The sequence below is a fragment of the Dermacentor albipictus genome, chromosome 8, assembly GCF_038994185.2.
Source record: "Dermacentor albipictus isolate Rhodes 1998 colony chromosome 8, USDA_Dalb.pri_finalv2, whole genome shotgun sequence".
Classification (NCBI taxonomy): Eukaryota; Metazoa; Arthropoda; class Arachnida; order Ixodida; family Ixodidae; genus Dermacentor; species Dermacentor albipictus.
Genome location: NC_091828.1, coordinates 87,242,525 through 87,255,711, shown reverse-complemented (window position 1 = coordinate 87,255,711; position 13,187 = coordinate 87,242,525). Strand labels below are relative to the sequence as shown.

The following is a 13,187-nucleotide window of genomic DNA, read 5'->3' as shown; positions in this document are numbered from 1 at the left end:
TCGGTGGGTGCCGCCATATTTGTTTACGCAAATCTCTTGGGGCAACTTTTGGGGCTCCCGCTAAATCAGTGAAATAGCGTGCTCAACGCAAAACCCAAACGCAGTTTGCGCCTCGCGCATGCGCAGTGGCCTCGACGCTATTTCTTTGGGGCCCCTAAACGTTTGGGGCCCCTATTCCCAAACTCTCTATCGACGCTCAAAGTTTGCGACGAGCATTCCAGTTACTCTTGCGCTTCGGTGCATAAAGTGGCGTTTGTTATAGAAAACTAATTAAGTGGAACGATATCTCATTTTTACTGCAAGTAAAAGCGATCCTTAGAAGTCATTTCAAGTCGATGCGCCTTGCAAATTCACCGGCTACAATTCGTAAATGGCAATGTGCGCCGTAATCGACAGAAAGTAATTGGTGATGATTTGTTAATTAGTCTATCATGCGCATTGATGTCTCGCGCGCGTAATGTCAACCGGTTCGAGTAATCCATCCCAAGGACTAAAATCACACTATCTGCCACGGGTGATCTAAAAAAGAAAGATAATAATAATAATATTTGGGGTTTTACGTGCCAAAACCACTTTCTGATTATGAGGCACGCCGTAGTGGAGGACTCCGGAAATTTCGACCACCTGGGGTTCTTTAACGTGCACCTAAATCTAAGCACACGGGTGTTTTCGCATTTCGCCCCCATCGAAATGCGGCCGCCGTGGCCGGGATTCGATCCCGCGACCTCGTGCTCAGCAGCCCAACACCATAGCCACTGAGCAACCACGGCGGGTCTAAAAAAAAAAGAAAGAAAAAAGGCTGTATGTTCTAAACAAATGGAAAACAACAACAACAATGTGTATGCGAAATTATTCGCCCATTTTGAACAGTCCAGAAAGTTACGTCCTGAAAATCCAGCGTATTGGGCGAGGCGGCTGCTGGCATTCAAGCCGCTGATAAACAATAAATACGAAAAACGGCTGAATTTGCGTGACGCGTTCGGCGACGCGACAGAGCAGGTCGACGCAGTGCTGTCACGTGACGTTGACGTCCACGCCCGCCCCCTCCTCACCCTTATAGACCCGTTTGACTCCGCTTTCAAACGCCCCCTCCTCTCCCCGAGCCTTTTATGCGAAGCATACTAGCCGCACAACCACGCTCTCCCTTGCAGCGCCGCGCGCGGCCGCGTAGCTACCATATGACGTCATAACAGCTGCAAAAGCGGAGGCTCAACTCGTGCGCTCGCTTGCGGCCGCGTAGCTGCATAGCCGGGTCTCAACTCGTGCGCTCGCCTGCATGAGTTGTTTCTTCGTCTAGCCGAACCAAATATAGCCAAGCGACAGCCGTTCACCAGGCTAAACAGTGGTTCAACAACTAAAATAAAGGCTAGTATGCTTCGCATCCTGGGCTTAACCTTAGCTAAGCCACAGCCATTTTTTTTTTTTCGACGATAACCCTCAATGTCGAACGCCCTTTAGGGGTTCAATGGCGAACGTCGTTTAATGGTTCTTACAAATGCCATCGCACTGAACTGTGTGTTCGACGCGCTGCGTCGCAGTCTATCCTGCAAGCGCAGCGCGGATCCTCGGACGTCGCCAGTGCATCGCTGTACGCGTCCGCCAGCGTCCACGATGAGCCGTGGCCCTGGATACCCTGGCCGGAGGCGGGCCACGGTCCTGGTCGCGCTGCTTCAACTCACGAGCCTGCAGGCGCCAGTTCCGGCTGGTGGAGCACAGAGTGAGGCACTCCAGTTGTGTATACGCGCTGGTTGGGAATGTACGGTGCTCACGGAATGAAACGCGTCAATTTAGGGCTAACTATAATGCCCCTACTTTCGTTTCCGCCGGCTGCAGTTCGTGTCACATCGACGTAACTTTGGTGTGTACACTTGGAGCCGAGTCAGAGTCACCTTTAGTGACCAAGATTCATAGCGACATGACATGGTATATACTCTCGAGTTCTCTGCACATATGCTGGGTTCTACAAAATACTGGCTGTCGCGTTTCATTCCGTGAGCACTGTATACACCAGCTGGCGCGTATATACGCATGCGGTGTGTTCGAATTTTGGAGAACGATCCCCGACAGTCTGCTTTTTTTTTAAGGCTAGAAAGGCAGCTGTCGAGCCAAGCATACGCAAACGAATTTGGAACGTATACAGTGCTCGCGGAATGAAACGCGACAGGGGAGCATTTAACGTAACCCTGCATATGCGCAAAGGTACTCGATAGTGCGATGTTGTGTCGCTATAGGAATCTGGTCACAAAAGGTGACGCGGATTCCGGTCTAAGTGTACGCGCCGAAATTACGTCGATGTGACGCGAAATGCGGCCGGTGGAAACGAAATTGTGCGCGTCAGTTAGCCCTAAATTGACGCGTTTCATTCCGTGAGCACTGTACGTATGTTTATGATTCAACGTCACACGGAGGGGACTAAAATTAACAAAGCATGCCATGCGGGAATCACTGGTAATGGGAAGCGTTCGGGCGCATACCGCGTGTGATTAAATGTTTTAAAGTTATCGCTTGGCGGTGTACTTCACTTCTGCACTGCGAGGCTGGTCGCTGGTGTCGAGGCTAGCGTTTTTTGCGGTCCTGCGAAAACTTTTGGCAGCAGCACGACGAGGTTTACGTGATTCGAGTTTTCCACTAGAGCCTCACTAATGCATCACGTCCGAGCTCCGGATTTTATATACAAGTGTAACGTGAACCTCCACAACTAAATTAGTAGAACGCTTAACGCCCTCACCTCTATCTGGAGTACAAACACAATAGACCCTTTTCACGCTTACCAACAGGTTTCCCAGAAAACTTTCGGTTAAGCCCTCTGGAACAACGAAGTAACAATAGCTTATAAGTTTACAGAACCCTCCAGCTGGCATAAGTTTTGCTAAGAAGTTGGAATGTTCTACAAATTAATTTTATTGTTCAGTGCCACAAAAAAAAAATCCCATACATGAGATCTACACATGCCGCACTTTCTTTATATCTGAATACATCAAGAATATGTGCCTAGAGTAAATTATGCGCATAATACTTCCGTTTTCTTGGCAAACTTGACTGTCAGAAATGCATGACCGGAAGTTTTCTGGGGTCATGAATGCACTGCTGCCACAGCGTGGATGGAAAAGGTCTATACATCAGCAATACAGAGAACAACGGACCACTCGCAAGCACAACGCGGCGTTAAAGCAGACGCAACACCAGCTGTGCACGAGTGAACGCTTGATGTCACTCTTAACACAACCGCGCCCGCCAGTCTCTGCAGGTGTGGGCTGCCACCGTGGCTATACGGGTGGCGTGAAAGGAAAAACGTGGAGGGAGCTTATAAATTCTTCCCGTTATAGACAAAATAAAAAAAATGTGGCAGAACTCATCTCACGATGACTGTCGACGGTAATGCGTTAGCTTTGAATCAGCATAGCGACTTGGCGAATCGCAACCGTCAGAACGAGATACGTACGAGGCGTGACCTGCAGCGGGATTCCTCTTTCGCGCTTCCCTGAAAAAACACGTGGCGCCATCTAGCGTTGCCGCCGCGGAGCCTGTGCGTGGCCTCCGAGATGCGTGGCGTGCCGGTGCGAGCAAACGCCGAGAAACTCGTCATGCTGCAGCCGAGCACCTCTCTCTCTCGTGCTTCTTTATTGGACACGCTGCGCCATCTACGAGTAGCCTCGGAGACGAGAACCATGGCGCGCCGCGGTGCCTGCAGCTAACGCTGAGAATCGTCTGCTCGCTCCGTGCACGTTCAGTGGCACATAATCGGTCACCCAGCTGGAGTTGGTAATGGGCTCATTGAAAAGCGGCCCATACCCAGTGCATTTATGGCGCAGCCGGCTAATGCGCCGCGCTGCTGTCCTTGATGAAACCTTGTCACGTGGGTTCGTTTTTACTCAGCGTCGGAGAAATTTAAGGGATCTTTTTTCGTCATAGTAGAGCGGCAAATTCGCAGTGGCACTTAACTATGGTTACTTAAGTTGGCGTCAAAGACGTTCGTTGAAGAGCGGCACGCGCCTTGGATGAGGCTTTCCCCTTGTTGATGGCGACGTCAACTCTCCATTTTGTTGTGACTGCGGGTATCTTGTTTCGGTAACGATGGTGAACACCTTTCACACGAAGTATACCTTTCAAAGCAATTTCACTTTGGCTGTGAGTGCTAACAAACGAGGAGCGTATATTATCGAAGCGACCTTGGAAAACGTGGCAGGGCCGCTAATGGTCTAATTTTCTTATTAGCAGGCTTGAAACAGCGCCTATAAGCAGACTACGCGTGGCGATTACCAGGTATACGACGCGAGTCCCAGCACGTTGCTTTCGAGATTTCTTTTTTTCAGCGCACCGCGGCTAGAGTTAAAGGTATGTGGCTCGTTTTTCATTAACTCCCGCGGCGGGAGCCGCCCATCCTCGTAGGTCGTGCGGAGAAGCCGCTCGTTCTCCGTCGGTCGCGCATGCTTGACTTGCCCCGAGAGAAGATGGCGCCGTTTTCGTTCTAAGACGCATGCCTTCTTTGACGAGTTATCGCCACTTTTCCATATCGGGTACGCCGTTTCTGGCGCCTGTTTCTAGCCTTTTATTGCGATAGCAATTACGTGGACACTCGGAGCAAGTTTTCGCCGTCGGCGTCGCCGTGAGATTCCCCATAAAATCCGACCGCGATAAGATCATGCGCTCGCGCCGTATGCAAGGGGTGCGAGGGAAAGGTGCGTGAGAGAGAGAGAGCCTAGAAAGGATGGTGGCTTGATTAGAGCCCCTTAAACTTCGTAAAGTAGTGCCACTCTCCTCCTCCGCCTTCACTCCTCCTCGTTTCTCCCCTCTTTCGCGCTCCCTCCTCAACCGTGGCGCCACCTACATTGCTCGAGCGTAGCAACGGCCCCAACATGCGCTCCTCGCCACTCCGTAGACGCTTCTCGAGCAAAAATGGCGCTGAAGCAGGCGCCTCGGCCCACGTGTTGCTATTAGGCCAATAGCGACGCGGCGGCGGCCTCGGCCAGAGCGCGCGAGGAGGAGGCGACATTCTTCAAAGCGTGGCACTACTTTACGAAGTTTAAGGGGCTTTAGGCTTGATGCGCGCCGTTCTCTCGCGCGCGCAGGACGTCGGGGGGTGGGGGGGGAGGGTATGAGCGCGCGTCCCCTTTCTGGTAGTGTTTGCACGTGGCGCGGTCGCGCGCGCCGTATCGTGGAGGTAATTTGCGGCGGGTGCGCAACGCCTCTAGGCGAGCAGATGTAAACTGTTGGCTCCGTGTACGCTGTGTCCTCGCCTCCGGGGCTGTAGCGTTGGAGGTCGCGCAATCCGCAGCTTCGGAGGCGCGTCGAAGCGAGAGGCCGCACGAATTCGCTGCATGGTCACTGCTGCCGTTACCCGCCGTGGTTGCTCATGTGGCTATGGTGTTAGGCTGCTGAGCACGAGGTCGCGGGATCGAATCCCGGCCACGGCGGCCGCATTTCGATGGGGGCGAAATGCGAAAACACCCGTGTACTTAGATTTAGGTGCACGTTAAAGAACCCCAGGTGGTAGAAATTTCCGGAGTCCTCCACTACGGCGTGCCTCATAATCAGAAAGTGGTTTTGGCACGTAAAACCCCATAATTTAATTTTTTTTAAATAATCAACTTGGATATGCGTCATTGCATGTGTGTCGCTCTTTAATGAATCTTGCACCAACTTGGGTATGTTTCACTGTGTATGTACAATTGGGACCACTGGATGGGGATGCCGATGAAAATTGTGCTTGTGATGACGACGACGATGATCACTGATAACAGAAAGTTGGAAGGCGATTCAACCTCTACGTGACGTCGATGAAAGGTTGTCACTGCAACGCGGCTCTCACACTAAATCGCAAGAGTCACGCACCCCGTTATCACCCCTCCCCCCTTACTCGCCCAGGAAAACGTTCTTTTTTTTAGTAGAGTTGAACTAGACGTTCAATCGCCTTCAAACTATTTTTTTTTCAGTTGCAGTGTCAAAAATGAATATTTTTGCGCGACTCGCCGTGGTTGCTATGGTGTTGGGCTTCCGAGCCCGAAGTCGTGGGATCGAATCCCGGCCCCGGCGGCTGCATTTCAATGGGGGTGAAATTTTATTTATTTAGGTGCACGTTAAAGAACCCCAGGTGGTCCAAATTTGCGGAGTTCCCTACTACGGCGTGCCTCATAATCAGATCGTGGTTTTGCGAAGCAAAAACCCATAATTTAATATTTTCGCTAGCTTCTCGCGCCGCACCCACCCGTATTTCAAACGCCATTTTTTTCCTTTTTTTTTTCATGGAGGGTGCTCTATATTCACGCTACATTTGAATTTAGGATATCTACGCGGTTCAGTATTTTCGTTGCAGTTGATCCGCAAAGCGCTTCAATTCAATCTCCCTCCCCGTCTCTTCTTTCTGGCTGGTTCGCAGCTTGCCTGGGCAAGACCAACATCACGTTCACCAAAACTTCCATTCTGAGTGTGCAATTCGAGAGTATAGAGTCGTTCGGAATCCGCAACCTCATCGTGTGGATGCAGAAGCACTTCGCTGCCTTGGTGATGCCCGAGCCAAGCATTCCCGCAGGTTGGTCTGGTTTGGACGACCGGTCGGTCGATATTAAAAAAAAAAAAAATGCGATTGTACGGACGCTCGAGACGCTTTTGCGGCGTTGTCGTCGGCGTTGTCATGCTCTACGACGCATGCGCGACTCGCGCGCGGAGAGGCTTTAGAAGTACTCCGAAGACGCGAAGAGCGTTTGGCTTCGAAAAGCGACGAAACCACGTGAACGCGCCGTTGCAATATAGGCGTAATCAGCCCTGCCGGAGCCACGGCAGCGTTCCGGCTTGAGCATGGCCTCCGAGATTTAACCCCGCGCGCGAGAAACGCGCGCCGCGTTGGATCTCGGAGGCCATGGCTTGAGCATAGAGTTTCTCACTATAGCACCTAGAGGAAAACCTGGCGCCACCGTCTATGTGAGTTTACTTGTAAGGGACGCTGTGTCTGTCATGGGAAGGCGAGGCTTAAAATTCTGTTGGCTGGTGTTGTAGGAGACTTCGCCTAAAACAGGGATATGGCTACACCGATAACTTCATAAAAGGTTTTCATTCACCCACGTTACATATTGCAACGAAGTTTGCTCACCTACAGCGCATGACCACGCAAGCCATAGAGTTTCTCACTACATTACCTAGAGGGAAATCTGGCGCTGCTGCGCTGTGGTATGCATGGGAATGCCGCTATATTGTGGATTCGGATTGGCATCCTTCTCGTAGAGACAGGACACCTTGAAGACGCGCTTGTCAAGTACCGTTCCGTCTGTCACAATGATTCATTTTCTACTAAAACAGCTCGTGAAAAGCTGTTTTAGCTTTATTATTACGCGAAAGCATGTTTTGTTTAACTATGAGAACTTGTTATTGTGTGTACGACTACATGTTACGTAAAAAGTATCAGCGGGCCGCTAAAGTTGGAGGACAGACGACAAGGTTCGCGCTCGCTATGAAACAGTTGGTCGTTTGTTCTTGCTTTTCTTCACTTGGTCATGCTTCGTGGGTGAGTAAAGATGTAATATCCGTGAATGGAAACATTTTATGAAGATTTTACTTTGAGAACGCGTTATTTGCGTAGCCATATCCACGTTTTAGACGAAGCCTCTTACAACACCAGCCAACACGAGCCTCGCAGACACATATACCGTCATTCCCATGACGGCACGGTGCCCCCTTAAGAAACTCCCATAGACAGTGGCGCCAGATTACCCTCTAGGTGTTATAGTGAGAAACTCTATGGGAGTTTCCTGTAAGGGGCGCTGTGTCTGTCATGGGAAGGCGAGGCTTAAAATTCTGTTGGCTGGTGTTGTAGGAGACTTCGCCTAAAACAGGGATATGGCTACACCGATAACTTCATAAAAGGTTTTCATTCACCCACGTTACATATTGCAACGATGTTTGCTCACCTACAGCGCATAACCACGCAAGCCAAGAACAGACGACCAACTGTCCCAAAGCGAGCGCGAATCTTTTCGTCTGTCCTCCAACTTTAGCGATACGTTGATGCTTTTTAGGTTTCACGTAATTGTGCATCCAGTAACAAGTCCTCATACTTAAATAAACATGTTTTTGCGTACTACTAAAGCTAAACAGCTTTTTACGTACTGTTTCAGTAAGAAATGAATCATTGTGACAGACGGAACGGTGCTAGCCAGGCGCGCCTTCAGTGTGTCCGGTGGCTCTCCGAGATCCATGCCAGTCCGAAGTCGCAATATACTGGCATTCAGATGCATACCACAGCGCAGCAGCGTTAGATTTCCCTCCAGGTAATATGGTGAGAAACTCTATGGGGCTTGAGCACTGCTGGCGTGAGCTTTCTGCGCGCCCGCACGTTAGCGTTCCTGACGAGCAGCACGTAAGCGTACCGCACCTTGGTGAACGTCGAGCTAAAATTGTGTTGTCCTTTCTTTTGCACGCTAACCAGTGGCAACAATTTTCCTTGGGTTGCCTCTCGGCCGCCATCCGACATTCTGGAGGGGCAGCTCTCGCAATTTGCTAGCAGAGGCGAAGCCACAGCATGCCCGGACTTCACCTCTGAAAGAGTGTCGCGACAGCTAGGGTCCGCTCGATAACTGAAACGCTTTTATTTTGCTCGTGTAAATGCTAGAGTAACCGGAAAATAAAAGCGCGCTGTTCCCAGCTAAAACATTACACGCGGATGAAATTGATGCCATGATCTCCTGTAAATTGTGTTACGGCGTTCAAGTTTCCTTCTAAAAAACCAGTGACATGAAGAGAGTCTTACAGTAAGACCTGTAGTGCGAAATGACGGAAGCTGAAGTGCCGAAGCAATCACTCTGTGCCGCGGACCTGCACTGTTTGGCGAAGTTGAAACGTATTGAACACGCATGTCATTGTGTTCGTCCTACAATGCCAATTTTGGTACAAAGCAAAACGACCACAAGACGTAGCGGCTGTGTCATGACCTCCATGGCGAGCGTGTCATGACGCATCATTTACGTCCTTCTCATACTATACGCCAATTGTGGTACATACCAAGTTCACGTAACGACAATGAGCGCACCAAGACGCAGGTGGCTAGATATATATAGACAGATCGATACTTCCAGACGACAAATGTGCGCCAAGAAATGCCTCACATTTAATAGCAAGATGGCGGCGGCATCTCCACTCCAGAACTTTATTTGAACCTCCTTGGGTGTGATATATGTGCAGCATGGCTGGCGCGCTCCTCAGCAAGCATTGGCAATGTTCCGAGATGCCTTCAGCACAACGATAAACCTTGCAATCGCATTGAATGCTTCGCTTTTGGGCAAAACTAACCGTCTTTTAAAAGCAAAGCTTTCCTTCGCTTTCAAACGCGAAGCTTCGCGAACCTCTGCCGGGTTTTGTGACCACGGGCCCTCTGGCCTAGCTGTTCCCTAGCCTAACAGACCGACCAATCAAAGCGGAGCATGCGCGTAGCCCGCACCACTGGGTTTGTTGCAGCAGCACCAGACGGCGCTCGCCTCAGCGCATCCGCAGCAGCGGCGGCGCCGGCCGTGCGGGGGAAAGTAAAACAAAGAGCCAGAAAGCTCGCTTTCGTGCATCCGCTTCTTTTATTGGTTAATTGGTTGGTTAAGTTAGTCGGCTGGCTTGGTGGCTGCTGAGCTAACTTAGACGAGCTATATCCTTTAACAGCGTCTTACGAATCGGGGCAATGGCACGACACGTCACATTGTTTTAATTATTACGTTCTGTCAGAGTTTTCTGACGTCACCTGGCGTGATGCAGTTTTCGTATTTGTTATTTTACCTGCACTTGGCGGATTGCTCGGTGAACTAATTTGGGCGCGCTTCTATTGTGAACAAGTTCTTATTGTTGCACAAGTCATGAAGGGGTAGATGACACGTTAATATTTAGTTTAATATATTTACACAAACATATTGATAGATGTAGTGTACATAACTGGCAAATTAAGTCATATTAGACTCTTCGCGTTCTTATACTTCTTTTAGTCATCCTTATAGATGAAGTTTTAAGAAATAAGGCACGATATCTAAACCTGACTGATTTCTTGCCTCGTCGGACGCACTTATATTGGCAGACACTGCCCGTGGTTTTCTAGGATGCAGACAATGCCTTAAGCTTAAGTTTTAGATATTAATAAGGCGCAAAAATGTTCGTTATTATTGCAATAGCAATTATATGGACACTCCAGGCGCATTTTTACCGTTGCGGTGAGGTTCCGTATGAGTGAAAGCGTGTGAGGGTAAGCCGGCGAACGCGGTTCAATCTTGCGTGTGCGAGCGATAAATGTGGCCAGTATGCATGCCCTCTCCTGTCGCGCGCGAGGCGGGGGGGGGGGGGGGAAGGCGAGGGAGGAAAAGCGTTCTTCGGCGGCTGATAGCATAGAGTTTCTCACTACCTTACCTAGAGGGAAATCTGGCGCTGCTGCGCTGTGGTATGCATGGGAATGCCGGTATATTGTGGATTCGGATTGGCACCGTTCTCGTAGAGACAGGGCGCCTTGAAGACGCGCTTGGCAAGTACCGTTCCGTCTGTCACAATGATTAATTTTTCTACTAGAGCAGCACGTGAAAAGCTGTTTTAGCTTTATTATTACGCAAAAACATGTTTTGTTTAACTATGAGAACTTGTTATTGTGTGTACGACTACATGTTACGTAAAAAGTATCAGCGGGCCGCTAAAGTTGGAGGACAGACGACAAGGTTCGCGCTCACTCTGAAACAGTTGGTCGTCTGTTCTTGCTTTTCTTCGCTTGGTCATGCATCGTGGGTGAGTAAGGATGTAATATGCGTGAATGGAAACATTTTATGAAGATTTTACTTTGAGAACGCGTTATTTGCGTAGCCATATCCACGTTTTAGACGAAGCCTCGTACAACACCAGCCAACACGAGCCTCGCAGACACATATACCGTCATTCCCATGACGGCACGGCGCCCCCTTAAGAAACTCCCATAGACGGTGGCGCCAGATTACCCTCTAGGTGTTATAGTGAGAAACTCTATGGCTGATAGGGTGCCTCGTTGTCCTCCTCGCACGCCGCTCCGCACATAGTGGATACAACCGCGGCGTCTACTGCGGCGTTGGCCACGCGAATCACGGACGCCGTATAGTAGACGCCTTTGGTGGGCGCAGTAGGGACGCGTTGCCGGCGCTCGCGTGTCTTGAAAGCGATCTGCGACGTGGCCGAAGCGCGCCCGCGCGGGCCTCATCCTCAAAGTGATCGGCGATGTTTGGAGTGTGCGCATAGAGCCGGCAGCTTCACATGCGCTGTGCCTTCGGCGTTTCGTTCGCTTTGAAGCGAGAAATGCATGAAGGTAGATTCGCTTGGTGCTGTCGCGATTCCTCACTCCAGAATTTTCGCAGCGAGTTCCCGCGCTCATCGATCGAGATGCGTTCATGCTTACCTGTGCGCGCTTGACACCCTGCTGGTTAATTTGGTTAAAGCACGTTGACGGGCCAGTTGGTTTGGATCCATGAAGGAATGTGTAAGCGCGACTGAACAAGGACGTAGAAAGAAGCAAACGCACGATGACAGTGCTGTCTCTGCGTGTCTGTTCTGAGTCAGGCTTGGACATTATATCATTGTTAATTTGGTTGGTAAGAGAATGCTTACAAGGTTATACGGCCTATAAAGCTATTATCCTTAATTCGTACGACTATCTACTAATTTGCTATCGCAATCGGTGCGTCGCCTTTCGGGCGAAACTGCAAATTTTTTAAAATTAGGCTTTTCCTTTTTCGACATCGTTATAAATGTAGTGTGCAACATTGTTGTACTTATCTTTATTAATGTTATGTTTTAGTTTAAATTTGATTAGAAAACCGATGCTCTGCAATGTTTGTATGTAAACTGGAGGTTGAAATAAAAAGTTTGCTCCGCGACAGTCGACATAATTTAGCATTTTCATTTAATTGTAACGAATTTTATCTGTCGCTTCAGCGGTTGCCAAAAAAAAGAATAAGAAGAGAGGCAGTTTTGTTTGAGGTGAATTTTGAAACGAAGGGTAACAGTTCAAATTTCGCATTAACGTTAGATTGCCAGTAGGACATGCCTTGGAAAAAAGAGTCTACCGCGTTGTCCGGCAACGTACAGTCGGCGTGGAACGTTTATGAGGCATGCGTATTACGAAAGAACTCAAATTCGCGCAGTCTAACCCTGCAACCAGCAAAAAAACAACAACAACAAAAAAAAAACGCACGATTAACACCGCGTTGTTCGCACGTATTAATCAAAGATAGAACATAGTAGCACCCAACGTTACTAGACGTTGAGTAGTACCCGACCGCGTCGCCAGGCGGCAGGAATATTCATAATGTTGTCAGATACTGCGTTCCGCAAGCTTTTGTTGCCGGTAGGTGACACAGCTTTGTCACCGACGCTTTCGCATTCTCCCGAGAGCGAGAAAAAAATCAATAGAATATGTGAGATGTGAGAAGACAAACAGCGAGAAGGTAGCCGGCGTAAAGCTACTATTATCGTGTGGTCATGCTCTACGTGGCATGACTCACCTGGAGAGCAGTTGAGTTTTTTCCATAAATCAAGAACAGTTAGCTCGCGCATAAGAGATCTATCCGGATATATTCACTTTGCTGGTGCGTTACTAACCACCATAGCACGACTGCTAATTGAGGCTAGTAACGAAACTCAAGTATTATTTCACTCGCAGTATCTATAGGAAATTTATCGCTCTATCGTATAAGGCCAAATTTTGTTGAAATCAAGAAAATACCCTGTCTTTCAGCGCACGAAATCTTGGCAAAGCCGCAGTGCTGGTAATTGTATAGTTTTCTTGCTAGCAGCTTTTAAACATCACTTGAGCCGACGATGCGTGCGCCTCATGGTTGTCGCTACGACGAAAGTCCCAGCACGTCGCCTCAGAGATTTTTCCGCGCGCCGCGGGCGCACACCCTATCTCGGAGTCTATGCCTAGGAACCGCGCGCTCAAGGTCATGCATGCGTCACTTCCGGCAGGCGGTAATGGCGGCGTCTTTTTTTCTTTCAGTTTCGGTATGAATAACGGCTGCTTTTGCTAGCGTTTTGTGACGCTTCCACTCCTATTTCATACATAAAATTTTGCACGGAGTCTTATCTCTGTCTCCACTATATTAAAATATAGGCTTTTTTTTTACGTGGTCCAAAATTTTGTTCCAGTGCGTCAGGGCGTCGTCTTAATAAAGCCTTCTGACTGACTGACTCAAGGCAATGAATCGTTGTGCGAT

At 49.3% G+C, this 13,187-nt stretch overlaps 1 protein-coding gene across 5 annotated transcripts in view; it reads left to right on the top strand.

Annotated features, from left to right (window-relative positions):
• LOC139048832 (uncharacterized) overlaps nt 1-13,187 on the top strand; it is a 396,301-nt gene that overhangs the window by 301,375 nt on the left and 81,739 nt on the right. For 4 of the 5 annotated variants that reach the window (XM_070523680.1, XM_070523684.1, XM_070523682.1 and 1 more), the window contains exons 2-3: nt 1,539-1,717; nt 6,377-6,529. In XM_070523680.1, the coding sequence (XP_070379781.1) occupies nt 1,612-1,717; nt 6,377-6,529 (259 nt within the window). In that variant the 5' untranslated portion in view covers nt 1,539-1,611. Of the gene's footprint in view, nt 1-1,538; nt 1,718-6,376; nt 6,530-13,187 lie in introns of those variants that run through there. The other variant, XM_070523683.1, reaches the window with a different exon arrangement.